Here is a 27,656-nt window from a genome sequence, read left to right as displayed (position 1 = left end):
CTTACCACCAGTATTTTTACTGAAAATGTCCTCAATGCACATCTGTATACCAATTATATTATACATTTTACATTGTTATACTAAATACCATATACCCCTTTTAGTACTACAATATTTCCATCTGTAGCAAAAGGTGTATATGTTATGTACATTTTCTATGTATTTTTATTCGATATTTTTATTTATTGCCTACCTTATTCTCCTGTCTACTTCATTGTAACTCTCTGCTGCTGTAACGTGTTAATTTCTCTGATGTGGCATCAACAAAGTCTTAATGTTTGAATTGAATTAAAGCATACTGGCTTAACCTGTGTATAGGCCTGAATGTATTCTTTTATATACATATAACCTTCAATATTGTAAATGCAATCTAATGTGCACATGCTTGTCTCATTCAGCATGTGAACAGTTTTTGTCGGTGTGTGAAGATCTTTATTTGAAGAACTTAACAAGAGAAAAAGCAAACAGGAAATCAGGGACCGTAATCGTAACAGGAAATGCTGATTCTGAAAACATCTTTGCAGCTGGTTGAACTCTCTACAGGTTGAGCTGGTCTGTGCCTCTGTTGTATATCGGGTTGGTGTATTCTTGATCTGTGCGGGGAAACAATGGACAAGTGGCAGAGACTTTAAGTGCACAGAATAATTAAATCAGGAACATGTCAATATATGAAGACAGCACTCACTTTCTTTGGCTTTCTTCTTCCTGAAACCTGTTGTAAAATAGAATGAAAACACACATTATCATTTATCATTCTGCTGGATGGTACGAGACACAAATGTCCAAATACCTCTCTCATGATTCGCTGACGCAGCTGACATGGTTTGTTGATTGTTGATTTCATCTTGGTTAACTGTGCAATAAAACAAATTAATGAAATTCCTGATAGCATTGAAATGTTATAGTATGAAGCAAAAATATTACAATTACCATAATAATGTTGAGAGAAATGTGGTTTTCCTGATGTGTCAAAGATTTCTAGGGAGACGAGAGAAAACAGAGTAACTTAATAGATAAGTAGGCAGGTAGGTGGGTAGGTAGACAGCCAGGCAGGTAGGTAGATAATGAGGTAGGTATGTAGGAGGGTAGGTAGGTAGGTAGGTAGGTACACAGGAAGGTAGGTAGGTATGTAGGAGGGTAGGTAGGTAAGTAGGTAGGTAGGTAAGTATGTAGGTATGTAGGAGGGTAGGTAGGTAAGTAGGTAGGTTGGTTGATAAGTAAATAGGTAGGCCAGTAGGTAGGTAGTTAGGTAGGTAGGTAGACAGGCAGGCAGGTTGGTAAGTAGGTAGGTAGGGAGGTAGGCAGGTATGCAAGGGAGTAGGTAGGTAAACAGGCAGGTGGTAGTTAGGTACTGGTATGTGGGAGGGTAGGTATGTAGGTAGTAATGCAGGTAAGGAGATGGGTAGATAGGCAGGTAGGCAGGCAGGTAGGTATAAGCACCTCTTTGGAATCTACGTATAGTTCTCTGACGCTCCATCTTCTGAGCTGGCTGAGCTGTGTTTAAGTAAGACATTGCCACAGGACCACAGTGCTTTGTGGAGGGTTCCCCCTGCTGGATGGCTAAGTTCTGGTCATCGTTCTCTAATATTTGAAGAAGATCAGTTAAGAAATATTGACATTAGTGATGTGTTAGGAGTGACATTAGCTTTTTTAAAAGGTGAATCAATATGTGGATAAAGAGCTGTGTGAACGCACCGTAAACTGTGTTTTCTGCGTCTGCTTCTGGAAAAAGAAAAAGAAACCCATTGTGGATAGAGATCACACGGATGGGGGTTAGTTGATTAGTTGATTTAAATAACGAAACACCAGTCAACTGCTGTTGAGAGGATTTAGGGCAGTATGAGCCTGGCTCTGGGTATTCCCTTTAGCCCACACCACTGCTTGTAGGCTTCACAGTGTCTGTTTTGTTTTTTATACAAGGAAGGAATGAGGCCACACTGCCTTATGCCTTTTTCCACTAATACATTACACATTATGCAATGAAGACGTAGTTAGCTGATAGACAAAGCATGTGTAGACATACATTACCCTATGTGAATACTTTTAATTAATTGTCTGTTTACTTTTCAAATAACCCTGAGTTTCATACCCCCTCCCCTCGCCCACCCCCCCTAATGTAGCCCTACATGGCCTCCCTGGAAACCAACAGATGGAAAATCAAAGCAGCGGCTAAAAACTGTAATCCCTGAATTATGATTGTTGATTGAATGAGATTGTGTGTGTTTGTGTGTGTGTGTTTGTGTGTGTGTGTGTGTGTAGCTGCAGATTACCTCTGCTCTCTTTATGTTGTGGCTTTCGGCCCATTGGTGGAGGTGGGTCACTCCACTGAGTTTATGGAGATTATATATTAATATCTCTCTTATATGTGTTGCAACCAAGGAATTTAACCAAGGAGATACTAAGTTAGGTCAAGCAGAGGATGAACTTATCTTTTGCATTTTTTAACTGTTTCTCTTGGTCGACCCTCATATATTTTTTATTTCTACTGTTACTCATAAGGAGGGATACGAGGTCAGTCTGCTTTCCTGCAGTGTTGTAAAAAATGTCTTGAATAGAGAACAATGGAGTCATTATCTACTCACCACTATTCCAATGGAGGAGTCGGTGAAGTGTTTGAGTCACAAAACATTTTTGGAGTCTCAGGGGTAAACAGTGTTGCTGTAAAGGTGACCTCTTCTTCAGATGTAATAAAACAACAGAAACAAACATAAAATGCTTCCATACTGCTAGTGTGGTGTCATCCAAGTGTACGCAAGCCCTCACAATCATTTCGGTGATACGCCTGGTCTAGGGGAAACCTGAGCATAACATAAAGTTTGGCTCCCCTCTTTCCCCACTCCCAAGAATAACCAGTGCCACAGCAGATTGCAGTCAAAACAAATGATTTATTTTATAACTCAGGTAAAATAGGCATCAGGGAGAGCACAGCCAAAACAACAAATAAAACAATCCATAATATCATCTAACTAACCTATTTGACCAAAAGTAAGGCAAATAAAATACAGGGATCTTACCTGCCTCCCTAACATAAACAGGAGAAAATATATTAAAAAAAGGGCTTCTCACCCCTACATTTACCAGGGACTGCTCTTTAGAATATTTAGTCACAGGCTTTCAAAACAGAAGATACATGGCGATCACTGGTCAGCACAGATCGGACTGTTACATCGAAGTCAGCACGGTTGTGTTGGGAGTCACAAAAAAGGCAAACCGGCAGGTGAGCTTTTTAAAGTGAGCTCAATGAGTCTTCACTCCAATCACCTGCCAACCTGAAACTCACAGGCAAAACAGAAAACAGAGGGAACAGCACCACCCTTAGGCAGGGAGGGGGAACAACAGCATACACACATTTTGACTCATAGGTCGAATATGAATGTCGGGGCATCAGGACACTTGGATGACACCACAGGAGCAGTATGGAAGCATGTTATGTTTTTTTTCTGTTGTTTTTATATGTCTGAAGAAGTGGTCAGTATTTACTTCAATTGTATTGAATTTGGCTGCAACTCTGTTTTCCCCTGAGACTCCTGAAGTGTTTTGTTGACTCAAACACTTCACCCCCCTCCATCAGCATAGCAGCAAGTGGATAATGAGTGAATTTTAATTTTTCTGTGAACCATCCCTTTAAGGGTGCAACACATGCAGAAGCCATGGAGACAAAGGTAGACATGTTAATGAAAATTCACATTGTTTTTAATGTTATTGTTGTTGCTGTTTGGAATATGTTACTTTCTTTACCTCCACCAAGGAGGTTTTGTTTTTGTCTGTTTCCTTGAAAGTTTGTGGCAACTCTTTAACAAAATCAATATAAATATGTATGAAAGACACAAAACAAGTTAACAATATACTACAGTATAAACATTACTATAATGTTAAAATGTATATGCACCAAGTATTCAGAGGATGGAACTAATTAAAATGGTCAATAATTCAATTATTGCTCACCCTCTATTTCCTCGTTTACAAGATAGATGGCATTGCTCTGTGTCCTCTTTTTGTGGAGAACTGAAAAAAAAACAGTTGTTTTAAATAACCAGTAACCATCAAACCAATACATCTGTTTATCAGTCACATGTATCACACATCTTTATCTGCAGAGGAATGAGAGTGAGACTGGACAGGTACTCACAGTAAATGCTGACAACCAACAGGAAGAACGTTACCACACCAACACAGATGTAGATCAGAGGCAATGTCTCTTTACTCGGTGTGTCTGCCGGAAGAAGTTGTGGTTTTACAAAGATACAAATCATAGGAAACTGTTGCTCATGTCCGTGCTCAAGTGTGTGGCCTACAGGGTTTATGAGATAACACTAAATTAAAACCTTTCGGGAAAGACCCACATACCTGTTGTGGCACGCAAGTCCACCTGATGACACTTATCTCCCTGCACGCAGCAGTAAAACCCCAGGTCAGAGTCCTGAAGTTCATCGATCCTGATGGAGTAGTTCCCCCTTGAGACCTGGTTTGGAAACACTTTCACGCGGCCTTCTTTGGGGAGCAGGAACTGTACGTGACCATCAGACGTGAGTGTGAGCAGGTCTGCCCCGTCAGCGTGGGCCCATGACACCCTCTCGAGGCCGCTGGTTGTAAAGTTGCATGGAAGGAGCACAGACGAGCCAAATGGGGTGCCCACTGTGTGCATCTCACACAGATCTGAATACTGCCCACACGATTCCTCAAAGTGCTGCTCATCTTGATGGGAAGAAAGTAACACAAGAATTATTTTCTGGTTTAGATTAACTTCAAGTGTATCAACAATAGCAATGATTCCTCCTTGTTTAATTGCTGTGACATCTTAGAATTAACCAGCGGGATTGAGAACAAATGTCATGTCAGTAGATAACGATTACAGAGGCCATTTAAGCAGAGTGAGAAAATGGTAATAAAAGCTACAATTTTAACTAATATTGTATTACTGAATGTATATTAAATAAAAAAACTATTATTTAAAAGTGTGAAAATTGGCATATATACAACATTAATTCAATTCAATTCAATTTTATTTGTATAGCGCCAAATCTTAATATACTTTATCTCAAGGCACTTTACATAGAAGGTCAAGACCTTAAAATTGTATTAAATATAGAGAAACCCAACAGTTTCCACAATGATCAAGCAACTGTGGAGAGGAAAAACTCCCTCACTAAACATATCTAAGTATAATAGTCAATGATACTATTGTTATCAAAAGACTTTTGTAAATCTAAATATCCAACCATCAATTTAAAGAAAACTAGGATAAAGAAAAGAAAGATGAAAAAATAAATCGACTGAAATTTTTTACCAGTGGACAATGATATTAGCCAAGAATTCTTACAGTTTTGATAATAACCACTATCCCTTATCAAAAACGTTTAATTTATTCAAATCTTAATCTGAATGTCTCATTCTTACCATTTGAAGATGCACACATGAAGCACAGGGCTAAAGGGAAAATCCACTTGTCGGCATACATTGCTGGAACCTATGTGAACATCAGTGAGAAAGTATCATAAGTTAACCTCTCTAAGCATCATGGGACAAAACCACAAGACGACCACTGTTCATTTGTTAACACCTGCAGCGGAAATTTTTCTGTTGCACATTCACTTTCACATTAACAGCAGCCAAATGTTTGATTTAGCTGTTGTTCTTAACTGTGTGGTGATCATGAACTCATATCAATAAATATAATGATGAACGATTTTAGACGGCAGGTTTCTGCAGGAAGTGGTCTGGATGAAGGATGTATGAGTTGTGTCTATTAAAAACTGCCTTGACTTTGACAGTAGTGACTTTCTTTATTTAATTTTGCAGTAAACTTGAAATTAAAGTGAATTCCATGTTTTCGTTTTTTAAGGGTTTAGCCATGGCTCTGTGCAAGTGTCTGTCTACCACTTTGGTCCAGATTGAAATGTCAACAACTATTGAACGGGCCTCCATGACATTTTGTGCAGACATCCTAGATTTTATATAAAGATGGACATGGTGTCTCCACTTCCTCCTGCTATCCATGAATTTAACCCAAATATCCCACATACAAACACTGCCATGTTGCACCAATGATGACATTTGCAGCCTTAGTCTGTGCAGTAGCAATCAGGGGATGGAGCCACAGTATCGAGGTCCCATGTATACATGCAATGGGTTTAACAAATTGCGAGTCAGTCTCAGCTGTCACCCGTGACGTTTCACCCCGTTTTTTTAACTAACTAAACCAAACTAATCAGAAACATGAACACTCTAATCAAGTAATAGAAGAACTTCATTGAATTATCTTTAAAAAAACATATCAGTTAGCTCAGTGCATTAAACCACTGGCTGAGGGTACAAACCCAGAGGGTTACTTTGGTCACTAGGGGGCAATCAAGATGCTTTGGCTTCGTTTTTGGGGAGCCGTCATGTCGTCCATCTTTATACACAGTCTAAATCTAAATTATATGTTAATAACCACACAACCATTCGGTGGAATTCTTATTTGGTACAAGCTCAAAAAAAGAGAAAAGAAAACATAAGACATGGACATAGACAGAGGTGATATAACACAATGACACTGGACAATATATGGACAGGACAATATCACTTACAGTAGTGTAACAGTGTAAAGTGTTGTTGGGCTGTTTGTGTTATTGTGATTGACCTGATGGGGGGTGGGTGAACAGTGATCTATGGTGGAGAGTAGAAGATAATGCATGACATTGATGAATTTTACTGAAATATCTTCACAAGTATTCTAGTGGATGGATTGAGTTTGACACTTTCCCAGCTTTCCACTGGGATGTCTCATTTGGTCTCCACCCCCAAGGAGGACCACCAATCCCGCACAGGTCCCGACCTGATGAGGGCGGATCAGTGACGCCTGCAGGTGTCCGGTGGTCCCCCAGCCCCCCTGTCCCCTGACAGCCTGCTGCCCGCTCCCTGCTGCAGGATGGCCGGAGGTTTCCTACAAACACGTCTCCTCTCCCTCTTCGACTACAAGACGGAAAAATACATCGTCTCCAAAAATAAGAGAGTTGGAGTTCTGTACAGACTCATTCAGCTATCGACCATCGGTTACATCATTGGGTAAGTCATGGATTGTGTTTTCTTTTACCACGATGCACCACCTCCTAACATATGGTTAAACTGGTTTAACACAGAACCAAAGATGAGATGAGGTGAGAGGAACATGATAAGAAGCAAAGAAATGAGTGTGCCAGCGTACAGAGAGTAAACCTGGAGCATTAAGTCTAAAAATGAAAATGAAATGAAAGAATGAAGTGTATTTATTATATGTGATGATGAAAATAAACTTCACTGTGGTTTAGTGATTTACTTCTTTTTCTACATTCGAGAAATTCAAACTTAACTTAACAACAACTGAAAAGGTTTATATAGACTCTAAACGCTGTGTTCAAACCAGCCGCCTGTTATTTTTTCAAGTGAGATAAATGTAATGGTGACTGATTCATAAATTGCATCTTCATAAGTTAGTGTACCCATTCGTACTTTGAGATTTTTCCAAGGCTTTATTAATCAAATGGGCTATAAATGTTTTGTCAGTGCGTTTATAGGCTAAGTGACAGGAGCAACCTGTCACTATTAGTCTTATATCTGTGCTTTATAAGCTAATTTAGATGACTAATACGAAATATATTTGTTTTGAGCTCTGAATAAAAAATCTACTGCAGGACATTGTAAGTAAACTGTGCTTATATAGGCTTTGCAGAACTGAAGTCACAAAGCAACAGGCGTGCACCATAGACCACTATAACGAAAAACAAATAAAAAGTAAATACATTGAACTCATATTGTACATTGTTATAACAGTACTAGATCCAACAGTATCATATCAATACTTTTTTTTATTTCTTGTGAGAATTCATATGACTGTATTCATACCACAAACAACTCGTCTTTGTGAGTGTCATGTTTGTACATTTTACATTTTAGAATAAAAAACAAGCTTTTAAATTTTAATCTTTAAGCAGATAATTTTAAATTTTAAATTTTGGATTTCAACCACTGCTGGTCGCAAGGGTCGAGACCTGTTCATGCTGAGAGCTGCTCTCACCCACAGGTGGGTTTTTGTAAGCAAGAAAGGCTACCAGGAAACAGACGAGGCCGTACAGAGCTCCATCATAACCAAACTGAAGGGAGTGTCAGTGACTAACACCTCCGAGTCTGGGCTGCTGGTCTGGGGCCCGGAGGACTATGTCATCCCACCTCAGGTAAACATGTTTAGACCACAGTACCAGTGTATAACTATGCATATACACATACATATTTAATGTTTTCATGTTTTAAAAGGTAGTGCAAACACAGGGTGCATGCTGCTGGTCGCAATCCAGTTTTTCTGGTTTGCCAAGGATTTAGCGTGTGTTTAGCTTTGCATGTGTGCTTAAATTCATGGATGTATATGAGGTAAGAGAACTGCAGTGATATTATGCAGGCTGACAAGACAATAACAAACATCTGAGTTAAGCGGGCACAGTTTTGGATTAAACAATTCTTTGTCGAGCATCAGGGGCGTTGCAACACAACTGGAGCCCAGAACTAATAAAGGGGTCTCAGAGAATGACAGATTATATCAGTCCAGCTACAAATATTTAGTGAGAACCCTCTGTACAGGAGAGTGCAAATAACAAGGCCCCATGCCGCAATCTTCCTGCCAATAGCTTCATGATTTTAGTTTTAGGTTTGGTTGGAGGCTGATTTTGTTACCTTAGATCAGAGCTGAGTTCAGGCTGTGCTCAGACTAAAACTGTGTGAAAACAGTGCAGCACATCACATTACATTACACAAATCAAGATAAAGAGCCTGAGGCAGCAGAGTGGTCACCATGACATGATGTCTATATTAAGACCACTTCACTGTGTGTGTTTCCTCTACATGTAGGGGGATGCTATTCTGTTCGTTGTAACTAATTTCTTAGAGACACCGAACCAGAAACTGGGACAATGTGCAGAGGTAAGAATATTCTGTCGACTTGATTCAAATGTAAATGAATGATTCTATGTGGTAGAAGACCACTGTGGTACTTTGAGTGACTGTAATCGGAGCTGTCAGTATGGATGACATTTTAAATTGAATTAATTGTTGATTTTAAATACATTATAATAGAATACCAAGTTGTGCAATATGGTGCCCAGACAGCATGCAAATGTGGGTCACTTCAGACAGTAATGCAGCACTTCTGGCCTTAACAATGGATCTTAGCCTAAAGTTGCCCAAATATCCCCAAACTAATGTGGGCCTTTTTCGGCAAACATGCGGGGCCCTCTGCAAGGTATAATCAGGATGTGGCAAATGTTGAATATGGCCGAAATAGCACAAAACAAATTCAGGCCACTTTTTTTTGACATGCAGTTTTGCTATAGCCTACTTGTTGTGGCCCAGATCTGGCAAACAGTAGCAGACCGCCATCATTCAATAAGGTATGTTACATTACATTTCACTTAGCTGATGCTTTTATCCAAAGCAACTCACAATGAGTCCATTCAACCATGAGTGTACAAACCCAGAACAACAAGAATCAAGTAAGTACAATTTGCTTCAAAAAAGCCAAACTATAAAGTGCTACATGTCAGTGCCATATACTGTATATCTCTCACCATCTCTTCCTCTTCTCCCTCGCTCTCTCCTCTCTCCCCTCTTTTCCACTCACCTCTCCTCTCTCATATTTTTTTCCACTCACCCTAGCCGGTCGAGGCAGATGGCAGCCCACATTGAGTCTGTTACCAAAGTAATTGCTAGTTGTGGGAACTGTTGGGTCTCAACCATAGTATGTAGCTTAAAGTGCCTTTAGATAATGTATGTTGGGATTAGGCAAATAAAATTGAATTGAAATAGTTGTGACTGTGTGCACAATAAGCAGAGAAATAGGCTGTGAGACTTTGGCTGATCTGCGGATAACATTGGCACAGTCAGAAGAGCACTGGTCTGCATTTTCATCAGTCAGAGTAAAGACTTATACTCATAACAAAGTCAGACACCTCCTTCTACTCTCAGTGAATGTGTGTGTCTAAGTCATTCTTTGCATCATTTCTCTCAGCTTTGTCTTCAGTGACACATTTACAGAGACTCCCTGGAATGTAAACTCAGCCTCTCTTGCTCTCCTGTCTCACTGCCCAGAAGAGTCACCTATATAAGCAGTGGAGCCATAAAACCCTGCTCTTGTATATGTTTTAGATCTTACCAGTTCCCATTCACAGCTGCTCTTTTCTAACCACTCACTACATTTTAACTTTCATATTAATGTTGCGGCTAGAAAATAAAAAGCTTTTTATTTGAAAGTCCTCCACACAACTACGAAGACTGTTTCAAACAACTATTGGCTTGTAAAATAGGACCTGGGTCCAAAAGTGAAGCCAATGTGGAAGTGCCTCAAACATGCATTCTTTTGAATAACCAACAGAGGGCAACTCCACTGATTGCAAAAAGTCAGATGCACTTGATTTATACTTTGGTACCTTGGAACTTTTTCTGTGCACTGTGCAATCAGGGGATTGAAATGACTGTTTTATTCGTATTTGGTTCTGATGATGATAATGTGAACTATAATTTCAATCAGCTTGTTGCTGGATGTGATGTGAAATCAGGAGCTCAGACGATGAATCACATCAGTACAATCACTTCCTTATTCAAGCTTTTTATAAAAAAAATGTTTCCAAGATGGTTCATTCGTGATTTTTATTTTTTCTGTGGCGTTTGTTCCCAGAGTTCTAAAGTGCTGGATGGCCACTGTCGATACGACAAGGACTGTGAAGAGGGGAAGATGGTAGTGGCTGGTAATGGTGAGTAAAACATTTGTATTCATCCTACTGTATTTTTTAAGTCAGTGTTAGTCTGTCTATGTCTGAATGTAACTTCACTGAATTTGTAAATATAGTCAGGATTCCCGTTTAAACCAGTTTGCAGCAGGAACTGTGATGCTGTGCCTTTTCATATGTGATGAGGTCGACAACGTCACAATGTTTTGTTCTGCTGTTTTTTTCTGAAGGTATTATGAGTGGCCGGTGCCTTAGAGAAGATGTAAACTCCACTGGAACCTGTGAAATCTACGGCTGGTGTCCCATCGAAAGAAAACTTAATTCACAGTAAGAAGCAGCACAATCACAACTTGTGAAACTCAGTTTAAGACACAAAACAACATTACAAAAAGTCAACATAATAGTAAATGCTGCCATCTTGCAGTGATGATTATTTGCGTCACTCCCTCCAATACACACACTCAACCAGTTGCGAGTCAGTCTCTTAGTTGTTAGGGTTAGAGAGTGATAGAACTCCAAAAATGACAGACACCATCTTGAAATGTATTTAATGTGTATTTTGACTTTTTAGTTTGGTCCATGTCCAATCAACTGACTTGGAGGAGACATGGTGTTATGACCTGTACTTCAGTCAGCCAACACTATATATACAGTCTATGATATCAACTACTTATCAAACGTTTTACTGTGAGAAACCTTTCATGGATAATTCCCTGACCTGCAACAGCACATTTTCTTTGCAATGTACAGAATATGTGTCTTTTTATTCAGTCCATTGTTGTCACTTGTTTAAACAGAAGGCCTCTGCTGAAAAACGCCGAAAACTTCACCATCTACATCAAGAATTTCATCCAGTTTCCAAAATTCAAGTTTTCAAAGTAAGTCCTCTTCTTCTGTGCTCAACCTTCACTGTAACATCCAGACTACTTTCTCACTGCACACTCATAGTAACACTCTGCAATGCTGTGTGTGTGTGTGTGTGTTTCTCAACTCTAAGGTCCAATGTTCTTGAAACAACTGATGACTCCTATTTGAAGAAATGCAGATATGACGAGGAGCTCCACCCGTACTGCCCCATCTTCCGTCTGGGAGACATCACCCAGCGAGCCGGATACAAGTTCAATGACATGGCCACATATGTTAGTATTTTGACTGCGTATCGTCAAGAGTTGGTCATTTTTACAAAACTTAAACTTCACCTTCAGCCATTTAATTCAAAAGCCCAACAAGTCAAGTGTAGCCAGAATCAGATCTAAGGTACAAATTACATTTATCAGCTTCTTTTTCCGATGGATATTTCCCAAGAATTATTTGGAATTATATGTTGCATGTTTACATCACACCTCTTGAAAAGGAGGGGGAGAAAATGTTATGTACAATACATTTTTATATATTTTCATTAATGAATCAAATCAGTACATCATCTCTCGCATCAAGACTCTAGGGACTTTGATAAAACAGTCTTAGAATTTGGTCCAAGTTAAATCAGATTGGTTTGAGTAATAATTAACATGCTTTTGATCCCACACATGATCAAATGTGTTGTATTTTACAGGGCGGCTCTATTGGCATTATGATTCATTGGCACTGTGACCTTGACAAAGGCTACTCTCACTGCCACCCACAATACTTCTTCTCTCGTCTGGACATCAGCGTCTCAAACAAGACCATCGCAGCAGGATTTAACTTCAGGTGAGCCCACGACAGGCAAATATCACCCTTTCTTTTGAACTATCTTTATTTATTTATTCATTTATTTACTTCGTCCCAACAGACACACTCGGTATTTTAAAAATGCAGCTGGTGAGAGTTTTCGATCTCTATTCAAAGTCTATGGTGTCAGATTTAACATCATGGTGCATGGGAAGGTACGGAAGAAGCATTTTTTTCACGATTAAGATTTTTGGGAGTTTCGACGCACATTCTTATATTTCTGCTGTCGTTCGTAGGCCGGGAAGTTCAGCATCATCCCAACAGCAATCAATGTTGCGTCAGGTGTGGCTTTAATGGGTGCTGTAAGTACCATGAAGAATATTCTCTGTGTGTTTTCAGTGTTACGACAGTCTAATCACTAAATAACACGTCATTTAACAGGGAGCTGTTTTCTGTGACATGGTCCTTCTCTACTTAATGAAGAAAGGCAATTCTTACCGAGAACGGAAGTTTGAAAGATCCAGGTGTGATACATTTACAGAATTGTATTTGTTTTTTTTGTGCATCCATTACACTCAAATTTTAAGAGTTCTCTGTGATTATGGATAAGACCTTAAAACAACCATTGCATGATATGAAAATATGCTGTTATTCATTGATTCATAATAATATTAATAAGTAAATATAAATGTATAGGTCTCACATGCACACATACTCAAATAATGACATTGCTGTAGAATTTTTTATTTGGACAGTGTGGAAATATATTAATATATAATATAATATTGGACTTTGATTGCAGTTTCCAGTTGTGAATTAATTAGTGTCGTAATAAACTGGATGATATGTCATTCAACAAATGTCGATTTTTAACTCATCTGAATCGTCCACAGCGGTGATAAATCAACATCTGAAAACAACGGTGTGAAGGAGGCCACCTCGGAGAAGGAGAATCTGACGTAGAGAAAACACTGACGTACTTGATGTTGGTTCCGATGCAACGATAAATATAACGTTATGAAAATGGCCTGTAGCAGTTCAGCATGACTTGTGCTTGACTGGAGAGGAGCTCATGTAAGACAAAGCATCATCTTAAATTATTGGGTTGTTTTAGTCAGTTTTAAGATATTAGAGCTTGGTGATGATTACATAAATATATTTAATATGTAAAGATGGATTTTCTGTTAACGATATTCCACATTTAGTGATAATACAAGAATGTTTTATTTACATTGTCTGAAACTGAAGTCTGAAATTTTCACATCTGCGCTAAATCAATGTAAAAAATTAAAACAAATAATTTAGGAAGCATTAATAAAGTTGAGTTGTATAATTTATTTCGTAAAAGATACTGATGTTGATGTTGATATTCCAAACATGAAAGAGAACCTGTGGTTTCCTCCAGTTGTCAGAGAACTCAAAGAATGTTTGTCCAGTTTGGACTCCTGTAAAAAATAAAATGGTGGCACTATTGATGTTTTCAATAGTGTGTTTCATCTAAATTGTACGAATTGTTTTCTTTACCCGAGAACGGGCCCTTTATTTTAAAGTGCTATCTAATTCCATCTGGGGCCGGTAGATAAGTGAGGGCCTGACTGCAAGGAGAATGTTTGCAGGGACACTACTCTTTAAAAACCTGGTCCTTTGCTAAATATTTACTTTTGGGAAGGAGAAGAAAGGAGTGAAACCGAATCAGCAAATATTGGTTGTCTCTTCAGCTCTGGTTTTCATCATTAACTTAAGACGGCTCTTTATTCTTTCACATGACTTTTTATCTTCTATTGTGACATTGAACAAACAGTTTATATGACTGTGGTTTGTAATGACGACCATGTTGAAAAATTACATCAGAAAAAATTTAGATTAAAAAAAAGAAAATGAAAAATCTAAATAAAAAAAAAAAAAGCGTAATGATTCTACGGCGTGGATGCTGTGAGACCTACTGGTGTGTTCAGTGGATTATCTCAAGTGGATGGGACATTGTTCCCGGAGAAATGTATTGCTGAATTTTCCATTTCACTCTTGCAAGTGACTCACAGTTGAAGCTGCTTAGTGATGAACAGCAGTGACTACAACAAAAGCACAGAAGCTACTGTAAACATCCTGGAGGGCTGTTACAGCTCTGTTTGGGCTCTCAGACGTATTTGTAATTTCTTGTAAATGGCGTGAACTCTGTCAATGCAAATATTTACAGACACAATGTATCTCACAGTTGCAACATGAGCGTTTTTCCATAAATAGAATGTAGGGGTTTCTTTCACTGAAAACAAATGAAATCAAGAAAATCTAAATCCTCATGCACACACTGTCTTGCATGTCCCCACTGCTGCCTACAGAGGTCAGTAAAGGACAGCAACATGAGCTAATCATGTTCAACGGTACTGTGGTCATTTAACAACACATCACAATGATTCCACCCGAGAACTTTAGTGCTGGGATGATTCAGAGACACAGATGGCTAAAAGTGTCAATATCCTCCCACTTAATAAATTGAAATCTGCAATTTGACTTGAAATAAGATGACATTTAAAAAATAAACTCTATCTGTTCTCGTATCAACGTGAAATAGAGCCCACATGCAGTTTTCTCAAAGCTTTCAAAGTAGCATATTATTTGAAACAATAGAATAAATGAAAATGCTGTGGACAACAACATTGGGAACTTAGACTTGAGAGAATGTAGTGTACCAGAAAACAAACTCTGGCAATCGAGTGCGTTGAACAGCTCATGCTGAGATATTTCAGCTCTCTGTGTAACTCCGTAACACAACTGAGCCTGCACCGCGGTTCAAAGCCAGGACGGCATTTTTTGGTCTCTTTAAAAGCTTCACTTTGACCTCCGCATATGTTTGTTTTTAACAAACAAATATTAACTCTTGGTAAATGGAACAAGAGAGAACCCAATAAAGTTTCACACAGATCTGGACAAAAGGGCTGGATCTAGGTATTTTCTTTTTCTTTTTCTTTTATTAACACTGCACGATCAGATGTACTGTAGTATTTTCACAGATTTCCCAGGGAATGGTTCATAGAAGTTGATGAAAACATCAGACACATTCATGGAACTGATGAAGCTTGGCTGAATTTAAGGAGACTGTTGTGCTCTACTGAGAACCATTTGAGATAGATTTATATCTTTGCTTTAGCTTTTAGTGTGAACTTTCTGTGGTTTGATAGAATTTGATGGAAATGATCGTGGTGATAACCACTCTACTCATTCTAGTTTCCTCTGTGAAGCCAAAGCTGGTATGGCTCACCAGAAATGTATATTTTTTTAATATATATTTTGTCTTTTCTCCCTCACCCCTCTTGGAGGTCTACATTTTCTACCATTCAAACAGAAGGAGCCTCTAGCCATAGGAGCCTCTGCTTTTGGGGATGGGATCATATTTGAAGGAGCCTTTCAAATGGAACAGCTGTAGACGCGCTGCTGTGACACAATCTGTCTTCAAATGCAACCTTTAAGGTTCAGCCCTTGAACTGAAACACGGCGAAGAAGCTTAAACTAAAACAGGAAATAATGAGTAGAAAGTGCAAACAAATCGAAAAATCTAAGTAGAATTGTACTACAGAGCGTAAACCCCCACCAAGCCACTAAAATCACAAATCAAAAGTCTTTCCAAAGTTCAACACAAATTATCAACCCACTGCACAAATAGGGCCGAGGTGGCACTGTGAATCAGGTGAAGTTTTGTAAAAAGTCCTCTAAGATGATAACAACACAGGTTCTGGGGAAATAACCCTAATTATATAATTAAATAATTATATAAAAATATTCTCACCCTGTTACGGGGAGGATGTGGTCTGACCGGTCAGACGCACTGAGCCACAGTGAGGCTCCAAGTGCTTGGAGCACCGAACTCTATGAAGTGATCTTATATCTAATCAATGTTTTATTATTTCATGTTTTTTTAATCATTTTCATATTTAACTTCACACAGAAAGAAAAAAACATAAGCATAAAAGACAACAATCACAAAGGACAAAAAATAAAAAAGTCAGGCTCTACAGAGATAAGCTCAAGCAGAACAGCCTATACTAATTAATCGTTCTGAAAATTTAAAAAAATAAAGCATATGGCGAGGCATGTCCAGAATCTTATTTATAATCTGATCCAAAATGAAAGTTATCATTAATAACACACAGGAGTGAGTTGAAAACAATCCTAGCTGATCCATTCTCCTGTGAACTGTAACACGAAACGCAAAATTAAATCTCCTCATTGTTTTCTCAGGTGTTGCCTTTACCGACAACAGGTTTTGCAGGAAGGAACATTTACTGGAAAATCTTGCATAAGGAAATGCACGACTCAGTTATAGACTGGTATGTGGTATGTGTGCCAGTATGTGTCCGTATAAAAGAGCGTGAGGTCCGTGCCCATATCATTCGTCAACATGAAGGTCCTGCTTGTTACCGGGCTGCTCCTGCTGCTGTGTAGCGCTCACGGTGAGAGAACTTAACTTTATATGATGTTATATTATTTACATTTATAAATTCAATTAGAATATTTAACAATAATGGTCCAACTATTTGACTTTATCACTGTGGGAGGACGTTGTTTTCTGTAAAATATTTAAATATTAAGTGTTAACTTAACAATATTGGATGTGGTCAACAAAAAATATGTCTCTAATTTTGATTTTCTTTTCATCAGTGCTCACACTCCAATGCAACACCTGTGCCAGTGAAACAGATGAGGAATGCAAGACGCTGGTTGAATGCCAACCGTCCGAGTTGTACTGCAAAACCGTCACAGATGGTACATAAGCAACTTGTTTTGTTGCATTGACTTTGTCCCTGATGTCCATGATGGCGTGTCACTGTTTTATTGCAGTTATTTTATGTTTAGATGTTTTTTTTAATTGTTGTATTTGTTTTTCAATAGGGGACCAGATCTATCGCTCCTGTGAGACGTTCTGCGACACGGACGATTTTACAACCTGCTGTCAGACGGACGGATGCTAACCCCAAGGCCTTGCTTGAAAATCGCTTTCACTTTCTGATAACAATCACGTGGAAAAATTAACCTAAAAAATCTGAACATCTGAACGATTTGCTAGTTTATCAAATGTTAATCTGTCAATAATCCTGCTTTTCATTTGTTTTGTCCTTGATTGAATGAATCTGCATAAAATAACAAAAATGTATGCAACACAAAGTTGCTCCAGTTCATTTTTCTAATGAACTAGAGCTGGTAGCAGAGCGACCACACACACACACACACAAACACACACACACTTAATCCCTTTCCGATGTCACTTTGTGGGTCACCAGCCGACTGCTACTGTATGTGGGTCGTTGTCCGTCACTGCTGTAAAACTGGAGTCGTCTTTTTCATACTCACAGAAAAATAAGAAATGGATGAAGGGAAAATAAAATTTAAATACATTTTACTGGTTTGTTTCAGCTGTCTTTTGTTTTACATGTGAATCGAAATTAAAAAAAATTCTGATGTGTGATGATATAAAAGGTCAAAGCTAATGAGCCATGAGCACCTCGTGTGTCAGGGTTTAATGTTTGCAGACAAAGTTTCAAAAATAGAGTTCAAGAGTTCCCTTGAGATGTTCCTGAGATAATACATTCATCAGGCAAACACTTGTGCTTTTAGAGGTCACAGGGAACCATAATGACATTTTCAGACAGTCCGAAGGACAACCAAGCCGAAGTCTCCAGGTGTGCACAGCTTGTTCATTTACTGAAGCAAACCAGGCTGTTGAACTTGTTCTATAACATACTTCAAATTAATGGCATCTTCAGTGTTGTGTAATGGCCGCGTTGTCCGCTCAAAGCTTCCTTACCGGAAGTCGACTTTGAAGTACTCAGGAATTATTTCTGTTGTTATTATGGTTCATGCTGCTCAAAAAGCACAAAAGCCTCCTCATCTGGCTCCACATCACAACTACGTAAAAACATAAAATATGACAATGAAGCGACTGAGCTTAACAGGGTGTGTTTGAAATACCTTTCGACCACCATGCTGCCTTTAAACCAGCATGAAAATATAGGTCATAAGTGTTAATCTCTCCAGCTGTTTCTTCTCTACGTGAGAGTGAGTCAGACGTCAGAGATGGATGATTGGTGGATTAACCTCTACACTTTACGTGTTACTGGTTATTACAGACACATATTGTCCACATATACACAGACGGACCAAATGACTCAATGCGTCACATTTGAGTGACTTGTCCCCAAATCACCCATCATTTGGAAGAATTTAAAGGGATAGTTCACCCAAAAATGAAAATTCACTCATTATCCACCCACCACTTACCGATGGACTCAAGTTTTTGAGTCCACAAGCAGTTTTGGAGTGTCAGGGGTAAACAGCTTTGCTGCCAAATCCAATACGATTGAAGTAAATGAAGGTGACAGATTCTTCAAACATAAAAAAACAGAAAAAACCCTACAATGCCTCCATACTGCTCTTGTGGTGTGATCCAATTATCCCTAAGCCCCTACATTCAAATAGGACTAGAAATTATTTCATTTAAACAATGTTTTTAGCCTGAATGTCCTCTAACATCCTGCTCCTAGTTACTGCAGCAGATGTTGTTTCGAGTCCAATTTGAATGTCAGGGCTTATGGACACTAACCCTGTGGTGAGTAGATAATGAGTGAATTTAAATTTTTTGGGTGAATGATCTCGTTAAAATGAGGGAGCCGGTAGTTGCTCAAAAAAGCACACTTCTGTTTCTCACTCAGGAAAGAGCTGTGAGAGACAGACTTGTGTTTGTGAATCATTTGTTGGTTTGAATATCTAAATATAGCTGCATGAGGAGATGTGAAACTCGTCTTCTTGGAATTATTTTGTTTTCCTGTTTACATTTGGTCATTTGGTCTTTGTATAATTCTCTGGATGCAGCCGTGGACAGTAACTCAGTACATTAACTCAAGTACTTTACATTTTCACCTTATATAAGCTATAAAATACCACTCTATTAGCCTACATTACAGAAGGAAATATACTTGTTATCAGCACAGAAATAATCAACGCTTACTTTTTTATTTCAAGATGTTACATGAAAATGCATAATAATCATTTAAATTGGCATTACAGATGAAACTATTAAATACATTTTTTAAACAAAACTTGAACTGTGGATCATGATATTAAATTTTGCTCAAATATTATTCAACTTTATTATTATTCAAAATTTATAAGGAAGAATAACAAAACTGTTTTAGTTAGGCTATTGATTATTAAATAAATATTTGATTTGTCATGTGACTTGTGAAAGAATGGAAATAAAAAAAGGACGGCCAACTCTTATCTTATTGACGTGATTTAAGATTGCTCCTTTTTTATTCTTGGAATGTTTATAAGTGTATATGAGTTCTGTTTTGCTTTGTAAAATTGTTTTGGATAACACTGAAATGAATGCAATGATCTAAACTAAAAAATAAAATTCTCAGTTCCCATTACGTGATTTTTTTTTCATATCCATTAATTGTTCCCTGGGAAAAAGTGAAAATATTGTTATTTTAACGTTAACAGCCTCCAAATATTAAAGCGATACCACATATCAGTTTGTGTGGACTTTCACTTTCACGACTGTAATATTTATTTTGTCATGTTCTGCAGAGGCCCAGCTCCAACAGGTTTATGTAACCATCATGATCAGATAAACCTGACTGAAAATAAAGAGGTAAAAAAGTAAAATAAAGTATTACATACAGCTTGGATAAAATTACCCATGCAAAAACATTGTCAACAATGCCTCATGAGGTGCAGCAGGTCATCCACTAACCAGTCTCCCCTATTCCGCGTGCTGAAGTGTCCTGGGACAAAATACTGAACCTAAGATTTTGAATGAGTGTGTGAATGGGTGAATGGCTCAACTGTAAAAGAGCATCTGGTCATCAACGAGACTAGAAAAGTGCAATACAAATACAGTCAGTTAATCGTTTAATAATATATATCAGTTGCAGGGATTCTTATTTTGCAGAAAAACTATTTTAATTTGAACGAAGGACGTCATACTTCTGTTACCTCTGAGGTTAAAAAGAGCACGGCTGCAGGACAAAGCTCCTCTGCAAAAAAAACAAAGACTCAATCTGTTGCTCCACCAGTGGCCAATGGTGGGCCTGTTGTCAAGAGTGAGTTCAGCCTCAGCCGGTAGAGAAATGGTGGTCCATCTATTGGATTAGTGGAGGGATTTCACTGTCGTATTAATCTGAGAAGACAGCAGGCGACCCAGGGCTCACACTGAGCTGTTGTCTCTCTCTCTCTCTCTCTCTCTCTCTCACTCTCTCTGGCTGCCAGTCAGCTCGCTGTCTCACCGCCCATTAGACGCGTGGACGTGAACAGACCCTGTCCACCACCATGAACCTTTTCTGCTTCTCACTGGTAGGACACTCACTTTTTTGCCTTTTATCTATATCTGCTCATCAAGCTGTGTGTGTGTGTGTGTGTGTGTGTGTGTGTGAGAGAGAGAGAGAGAGAGAAAACTTTGCCTTGTGATGGAAATGTGAACTTGACAACACAATACACAATTGTGTATACAGAGGAAGAACAATGTTTTTCACTGTGTGCCTCTAAATAAACTGAATCCAAAGACAAATGACTGTATCCCAAAAGAGACAACCCGTTGTTTCATAAACCCACTGACTGTTAATTATTAGAAATGTCCTCCTGACACCGAGTTGTTCCACATCTCACTTGTATCAAATTTTTAAAATCTGCTTTGTTTGACCTCTGTGTGCTTCCATAGAAGAATGTGACACAGTGGCACTGTAATATGTGCATTTATTTAGATAATTCATGTAATTTGCTCATGTGGTCACCACACTAATGTTGGGGGGGAAAGAGTTACGGACACAGTGACAGATGCACACACACACACACACACACACACACAAACACACATATGGTCCCTCAGATGCTGCTGCAGCTGCCATTCTACACGTGGACACGAGGGCAAGCATACAGCAACTTGTCTTGTGCACAGATGTCGATGGATGTTGACCAATGATCAGGATGATTAACTGACGTCTTGCTAAAGCAAACAGAGGCTTGAACTGTGGTGGCACTGATCATCCTCTCTATTGTCATTATTCCGCATCACATGTATGTGATTTCTTCTTTTTCTGCACTATCACTTTCATGAGGCATTAAGGAAATCGTTTTCAGTGCATATTGTTGGTTTATATGTATTCATTCGGCACAATGGTTAAAGACAAAGCATTGTGAAAACTCCTGAAATCCCAGGTATATATAGAAGGTGACGTTAAAATTCAGATAAAAGGAATTCGTATTATAGTATCTTCAGTTTCAAACAAATGTCCGTCCCGCGCACTGATAAGATGTCATTGTACAAACAAGATAAAATGGATGAGGACAGAAAAGGGATATTCGTTCCTCAAAGGAATCTAAATATGTCGAACAAAATATTAATCCACACTGAGATGTGTTCTGAGGAATCTCAATCCTCCCTTACATCCAACATCGACAAGCAAATTCACAAGAGCTTTATTGAGCAGTGTGAGCAGCAGATCCCTGCTGTCATATCAAATCCTCATATCTCCAACTTTGATGCTTTGCATGTGAAGCGTTTCCTGAGTTTTAGGCTCTGGGATCAACCACTGAAGTGAGTGATGACGTTTGTGTTTGCAGTAGAGGATTTTCTGCTTGATTCCTGAAATGCAGCTCCCTTTGCAGCATGAAATTTCCTCATCATGAGTGTGGTACCAACACTCTGTATGACTAACTCCAAATAGAACACGTCATAGATTAAACCTGCTTCCAGGGTTCAGCTGTCTGACAGCTCTGTGTCTGTCTGTCAGGAGGGGTCTATGGACAGCCTGTATGAGGCGGTGCAGAGCTCCAGCGACAGGCCCCCAAAGCCCATCCCCAGCCGCTCATCCAGCCGCTCCTGCAGCCGCTCCTGCAGCCGCTCCTGCAGCCCAGCGGTCCTGCTGGACAACAACACAAAGTGGCGAGGCTCCGGGAGATCAATATCCATGGTGAGAGGGAAAACATATCATGCTCTATACTGACTATAACTTTGAGGCCAAACTGTCCAGATATAAGCAGGATTTTACTCAAAACAAGCACACTGGAATTCCAGAGCACAGGTTGTGACCTGTGACATAAAACTGATTATGAAATGAAAAACAAATCCATCTGAGAGCAGCTGCTGCTGCCAGACTTTTCACGTTTTTGTTTTAAATTAAGCAGAAGTGCAGTTCCTACTCTGAACCTGCCAGTTCTGAAGGGACTGTGTTAATGCTCTGGAGCTTTAGAATTATTCCTCGTCATTAGTGAGTCCTCCTCCAACAGTTCTATGAACAAGTTCTCTTTTTACTTTTTGTGTGCAGAGATTTGTATAAATAGACTTTTGTGCAGAGTCAAAATTTGTGTTCATCCTACCTGGTTTATCTGCAATGAATGATTTACTGAACTTTTTGCATGTTGGGAATTCAGAGGTCTGTTAATCAATCAATGTTTTTAGTACGTTGCAGTACAAAACATTTCAAAATAAAAGCTCTGTAATACAGCTCAATTACAGCAACAAAACAAATGTGCTTTTACATCGAAGACAACAAGGTAAGGAGGAAGGTAGATTGAAAGAAGAGTGGAGGTATTGCGTGCCCGAATGGAACCAAAATCGGCACTTACACACGCTCAAATGTGTGAAGCCAATAAGATGAATGGTTTGCGAGGTTAGCATTCCACATACAGACAGACAGACCTTTGTTGAATTAGTAGGTAGTTGTCCTTGATGAGGAAAACATTGATTTATTTATCAAATCCATTTGAATGTGACAGAAAAACCACACTAACATCTGACTGAAAAAGCTTTGTTTTTCATGCAGGAGATGCCTCAGACGCAGACGACCAACTCTAATAAAAAGATAAGAAGGTGAGCTCAGTAGGGAATTAGACACAATCATGCTTACATTGTATTAGTGGAACAAGAGTACATTGGTTTTTATCTCTGGGAAATCCATTTGACATTTTTGTAGGTTGTTCCTATATTATTATAACAGGCAATGAAATGAATTAAAGTCATTGTAATCCTGTCAGGCATGCGGGCCTGTGTCTGTCTGCTGTATACTGTAGCTTAAGTTTCGTTTGGCTGGATGTGCGTGCAAAGTGGAGCAAAAAAGCCGCCCTGCAAGTGAAAGGGTTTTTCCAGAGTAATAATATGGCTTGAAAGACTCCCTCTTTATTTTCTCTGTGGGTTAATTCTGTAAATCCTCCATGAAGCAGAGCAGACAGGCTCTTCTACATTTCTCAGCCTCTGAACCTTATCTCAACTTCAGGTGGCCTGTTGGAGACAATGCTTTGCTTTTTAAAGAGGGAGTGGCGGCCCCATTAGGAACAATTGAAACGAAAGCTTTACACGCATTGTTCAGATTGTCTGATAGAGAATGTTTTTTTTGAGAAGCAGGAGTCTGTGGAGTGTTGGGCCAGCAGAAGGCAGATTATGGCTTTGGGCAAATTGGACTAAGCGGATTCAAGGCCCACCTACTTATAGTCCCCTGTTGCCACAACACCTTTACTCCCCTGGTGTTCCTTTCAAAGAAACACAATTTATGTCACAGTTCGGTATAGACTAGATCTTGTCTCATAGCACCGACTGTACTTTCTCAATATGAGTTTTTACTCTCATCTTTATCTTGTGTTCTGTTGTTGGCATTTTTGCCAAGTGTCTTTGTCATATTTCCTTGGAGGAGGTCATGTTTTTGTTTGCATTTGCTTGTTAATTAGCAAGATTTCACAAAAAATGCTTAATCAATTTGCATGAAATGTTGTGGATGTACTGAGAGCCCTTCAGTTTGTTATATCAGTGTGTTTTTTGTGGCGTGTACTTGAACTAAAGGGCCACAAGACACTACTCAGGTGCTATAGTTAAAGGCAAACATCTAATATTATATCTCTGTTGATTTTTATTTCAGAACACATATAAACAAATCTGCATCAGATAATGAAACAATGGGTGAGTATAGAAATTCCCTCCTGATTAATAATAATGTGATTAACATAAGCTGCTTTGAGACTCCAGAGATCCTCCCCAGTTTCTCTGTAGGGGTATGTGTGAACCCAAATGTCCGAGTGAGAGCCTCCAGACATTTTATGCAGACTTTCTCCGTCTGGCCTCCTATTCCGCAGAAAGTCAGAAGGGGCTAATGTAAGGACACAGCAGGAGATCCTCTGCAAGATGGTGTTGATGTTTCTAACACGCAACAGACACAAAAATGATAAAAGCAAAATGAAAACAAATATCTGTGGATAAAAAAGTAATGCAATTCACATGGAAGACAAATGAGTCAAGAGAGTTTTTGGTGACTATGTCCAACACCGGTGTTGATGTGCTGTAAACAAAAACAAAGGATCTTCGCAGCAGAATTCACATGTTACTTCCTGCCTCTGCCTGCCGCACCACACCTCACCTGAATCCTGCGGAGGATTTGTTGCTGTTTTGAACGCGTCTGAGCAGAGAATCTCCTGCTGTGTCGCTCCAGAGGTCAGGTCTAACAATGGATTCAAAGAGGTATGATGGGAACAAGAAAGCCATTGACTTTAGAATTTTTTAAGTTAATTTGTGCATTTTAATCCATACTCTCAAGACTAAAGAATGGCCTTTAGAGAGCTGCTAGTAAAATCTAGATTAAAACCTCCAACAACCTTCCATGCTGCCTGTCTGTGGCTCAGAGAACGATTTCATCCAGCCCCATGTGTCTCTGTGTGGCCTCTATTCAACCCAGACTTTTCACTTAAAATCCTCAGCGTTTATGATTCGTCCGTCTCTCTCCACTGCAGATAACCCCGGCTGTAATACCACGGTCTGGCAGGGCGCCAAGAGCCAAGAAGATTTAGTCCACATCACCAACAATCACAATGAAGGTAAATAGGAAATAAATGGGTTAAGCTCATCTGTGTGCCAGCAGTCATTTGGAGTCTCAGCGTGATGTCTGAAGATGCTGGCCAGTGGGTTTCCAACCAGTTCAGCACCCAAATCACTCCCCAAACTACTGGGTGTTAAATCATGGTACACAGCAGTGACCACACATTTAGAACTGGGCTTTTTTCTGATGCGAGGTTCACAACAGTTGTTTAATATCAGTGGTACAAAACAACTTACTCACCACTGCTCAGGAGTTTTAAACTATAGGAACAGAGCAGCTCATAAATAAATCACCTGCCTGAGTTCAGTTACTTACTGTTGGCGGTTGTGGTCTTTCTTTTGGTTTTCTCAGTGTTTCACTACTGTGATGATAAACTGTTTACTGTTATATTTTATGTCTCCTCTAGAGACGAGGAAAACTAAACACAGAACAGAAACTAAAGGAGGGAAAGGAGCTCATCATTCTGGCACAAAGAAAAAGGAGAAACTGCCAACGAGTCAGGTGAGAGTCACAACCAGTTTCACTTACTGAAAATCTTTCTTCATGCAACATGGTGTGAAATGTTGTTAACACATTTTTTGATGACGGTGCAGTTTACATAAAAAATATATTTAATAACCAAGTGGAACAGCTTGTTATTTTACTGTTTATAGTTCAGTAGCTTTGAGGGAAACCAAATCCAAACAGCAGCCACAAAGACCAAAGCAAAGTGGTTAGACAGAGCATGTTCCTGTTGTTGAGTTTCTATTCTGCCTCTGTTGCCATAATGAGTCAGAACACCAGGGGCGTTTCAAGAGACTTTGGGGGCTCCAGGGTAAAAGGGACTCATTAAACTGGGGGGCCTGGTTCAGGGTTTTCTGATCACGGTATTGTTGCCGTCTCTTGTACATAGGTGATTGTAGAATTCCATTGTTTGCATTAAGACAATCAGGCTTTCTCGAGGACCCTCTGTCTGCTTTCACTATCCTTTAGCAAACCCCCCTGTGAGAATAACCTGCAGCACTATTTTTAATACAACACTCAATAAATAAATAAATAAGAGTTATTGAAGCACCTGTACCAACCTGTTGCTGCATTAGATGTAGAAACAGGAGAGGACCTAAATGCAGAAGCTGAGAGGCACAGGAAAGGGTAAGATCGAGAAGAAGAGAGAATTTAATCAAACAGACTTTTGAAGCTGCTTGGTAGGCACTCAGAAAAAAAAAATCACAGGCAGTGAAACAGAAATAACTCAGGGGGAGGAACTTGGCAGGAACAAACAGAAAGTGAACATATGAACTGACAAAGACAAAGGGAAATACAAAGGCTGAAACCAGCCACTGACCCACCAACCCCTCCTTCACAATATAGGGACTACTCTGTACAGTGTAGTGAGCTCATTGGCAAAAGAAACAAAACGGTTTTGAACAGTATTCTGCGCATTTTCTCTGCACTGGTAATTACGTTATTATCGCAGGATTATGGCGTTCAACAACAATAACATCAATAAATCCCACAATAAATTTTAAATATTAATTTGACACTTTTAATGATTTCAGATAAAATGCACGTTGAATGATTATAGTTTAAATGTAGAATTAAACTTGTTTGCTGCAGTTTGTACTGTGATGCGCTGCTCATATTTACATTTGTATGACAGGTCGGGCTGTTCCCGCTTCTCCCTCCCCTCCCGCCTCTCACATATTGTACATATGGTACATATTGCTTGGTTAGTGACCATTGGTTGTACACTCCTTTTACAATGCATTGTGGGAAACAATGAAGGTTATATATACGGTAAACAAAACCCCACCAAACATTCGGACAGCACAAAAAAATTACAAACTCCCTAAATAGTGGATTATGAAGTGATTAGTGAGAGAGACACAGCCAGAGACTACACACAGAAGGGAGGCAGAGGTATTGAACACAGGTGAAACACAGTGAAACAGGTGTAGACGATCACAGGAGCAGGAAACAGGACAAAGACACAAAGTAAATCAAGAGTCACTCAACAAGCACAAACAAGTTTCAAAATAAAACAGGAAATTAAGAACTAAAACTGCTTACAATGACAAATCCAGTCCTTAAAATGAGTCAAATAACTTTCTTAAAAAAGTCCAAACCCGAGCGGTCTCTTTAAAGTCAATAAGGTGACAGTTCATGACAGCAGAAGTGTGAGAGACTGTTCTCATTACACATCAGACTGTTTTGTGTTGAGGGGTCTGAAACTGCCACCTGCTTTTAACATCCAGAGAGCCTCTGGTGGCCTAAATGGCCACAATCATTTTACACAAATGCTGATTAAGTTTTAATACAGTGCAGATGGTCCAAAGAGGGGTACTGCGCTCAAAGTAATCTCTGGGCCACATGGTGTGTGTGTGTGTGTGTGTGTTTGGGGTGATGAGGGTTTAGAGGCCTTATGCCAGGACACCCAGTG

General features: G+C 39.2%; 3 protein-coding genes across 6 annotated transcripts; 2 read left to right on the top strand and 1 right to left on the bottom strand.

Annotated features, from left to right (window-relative positions):
- Window positions 1–409: 409 nt before the first annotated feature.
- On the bottom strand, window positions 410–26,885 carry LOC109634491 (uncharacterized). 3 transcript variants are annotated; one of them, XM_069534519.1, is made up of 11 exons: window positions 26,302–26,885; window positions 5,398–5,467; window positions 4,348–4,695; window positions 4,130–4,213; window positions 3,946–4,005; window positions 1,696–1,722; window positions 1,441–1,581; window positions 931–978; window positions 791–853; window positions 686–712; window positions 410–593 (listed from the first exon to the last, which is right to left on the bottom strand). In XM_069534519.1, the coding sequence occupies exons 1-11, from the start codon at window positions 26,311–26,313 to the stop codon at window positions 538–540; spliced, it is 936 nt and encodes a 311-aa protein (XP_069390620.1). In that variant the 5' UTR covers window positions 26,314–26,885; the 3' UTR covers window positions 410–537. The 3 variants fall into 3 exon arrangements, with proteins under 3 accessions (XP_069390620.1, XP_069390621.1, XP_019950542.2); XM_069534520.1 differs by having other exon boundaries at window positions 1,696–1,719; XM_020094983.2 differs by lacking the exon at window positions 26,302–26,885 and adding an exon at window positions 25,553–25,668.
- LOC109634428 (P2X purinoceptor 5-like) lies at window positions 6,865–13,888 on the top strand. Of its 2 annotated transcripts, XM_069534517.1 has the most exons (12): window positions 6,865–7,047; window positions 8,042–8,192; window positions 8,860–8,931; window positions 10,682–10,757; window positions 10,964–11,060; window positions 11,531–11,611; window positions 11,731–11,872; window positions 12,289–12,425; window positions 12,508–12,601; window positions 12,683–12,748; window positions 12,828–12,910; window positions 13,280–13,888. In XM_069534517.1, the coding sequence occupies exons 1-12, from the start codon at window positions 6,911–6,913 to the stop codon at window positions 13,347–13,349; spliced, it is 1,206 nt and encodes a 401-aa protein (XP_069390618.1). In that variant the 5' UTR covers window positions 6,865–6,910; the 3' UTR covers window positions 13,350–13,888. The 2 variants fall into 2 exon arrangements, with proteins under 2 accessions (XP_069390618.1, XP_069390619.1); XM_069534518.1 differs by lacking the exon at window positions 8,860–8,931.
- LOC109634486 (uncharacterized) lies at window positions 16,684–17,778 on the top strand. The gene is made up of 3 exons (XM_069534705.1): window positions 16,684–16,831; window positions 17,040–17,144; window positions 17,271–17,778. The coding sequence occupies exons 1-3, from the start codon at window positions 16,780–16,782 to the stop codon at window positions 17,348–17,350; spliced, it is 237 nt and encodes a 78-aa protein (XP_069390806.1). The 5' UTR covers window positions 16,684–16,779; the 3' UTR covers window positions 17,351–17,778.
- Window positions 26,886–27,656: the final 771 nt, after the last annotated feature.

This window comes from Paralichthys olivaceus, chromosome 11, assembly GCF_024713975.1.
Source record: "Paralichthys olivaceus isolate ysfri-2021 chromosome 11, ASM2471397v2, whole genome shotgun sequence".
NCBI lineage: Eukaryota > Metazoa > Chordata > Actinopteri > Pleuronectiformes > Paralichthyidae > Paralichthys > Paralichthys olivaceus.
This window is presented reverse-complemented; position numbering and strand designations above follow the sequence as displayed.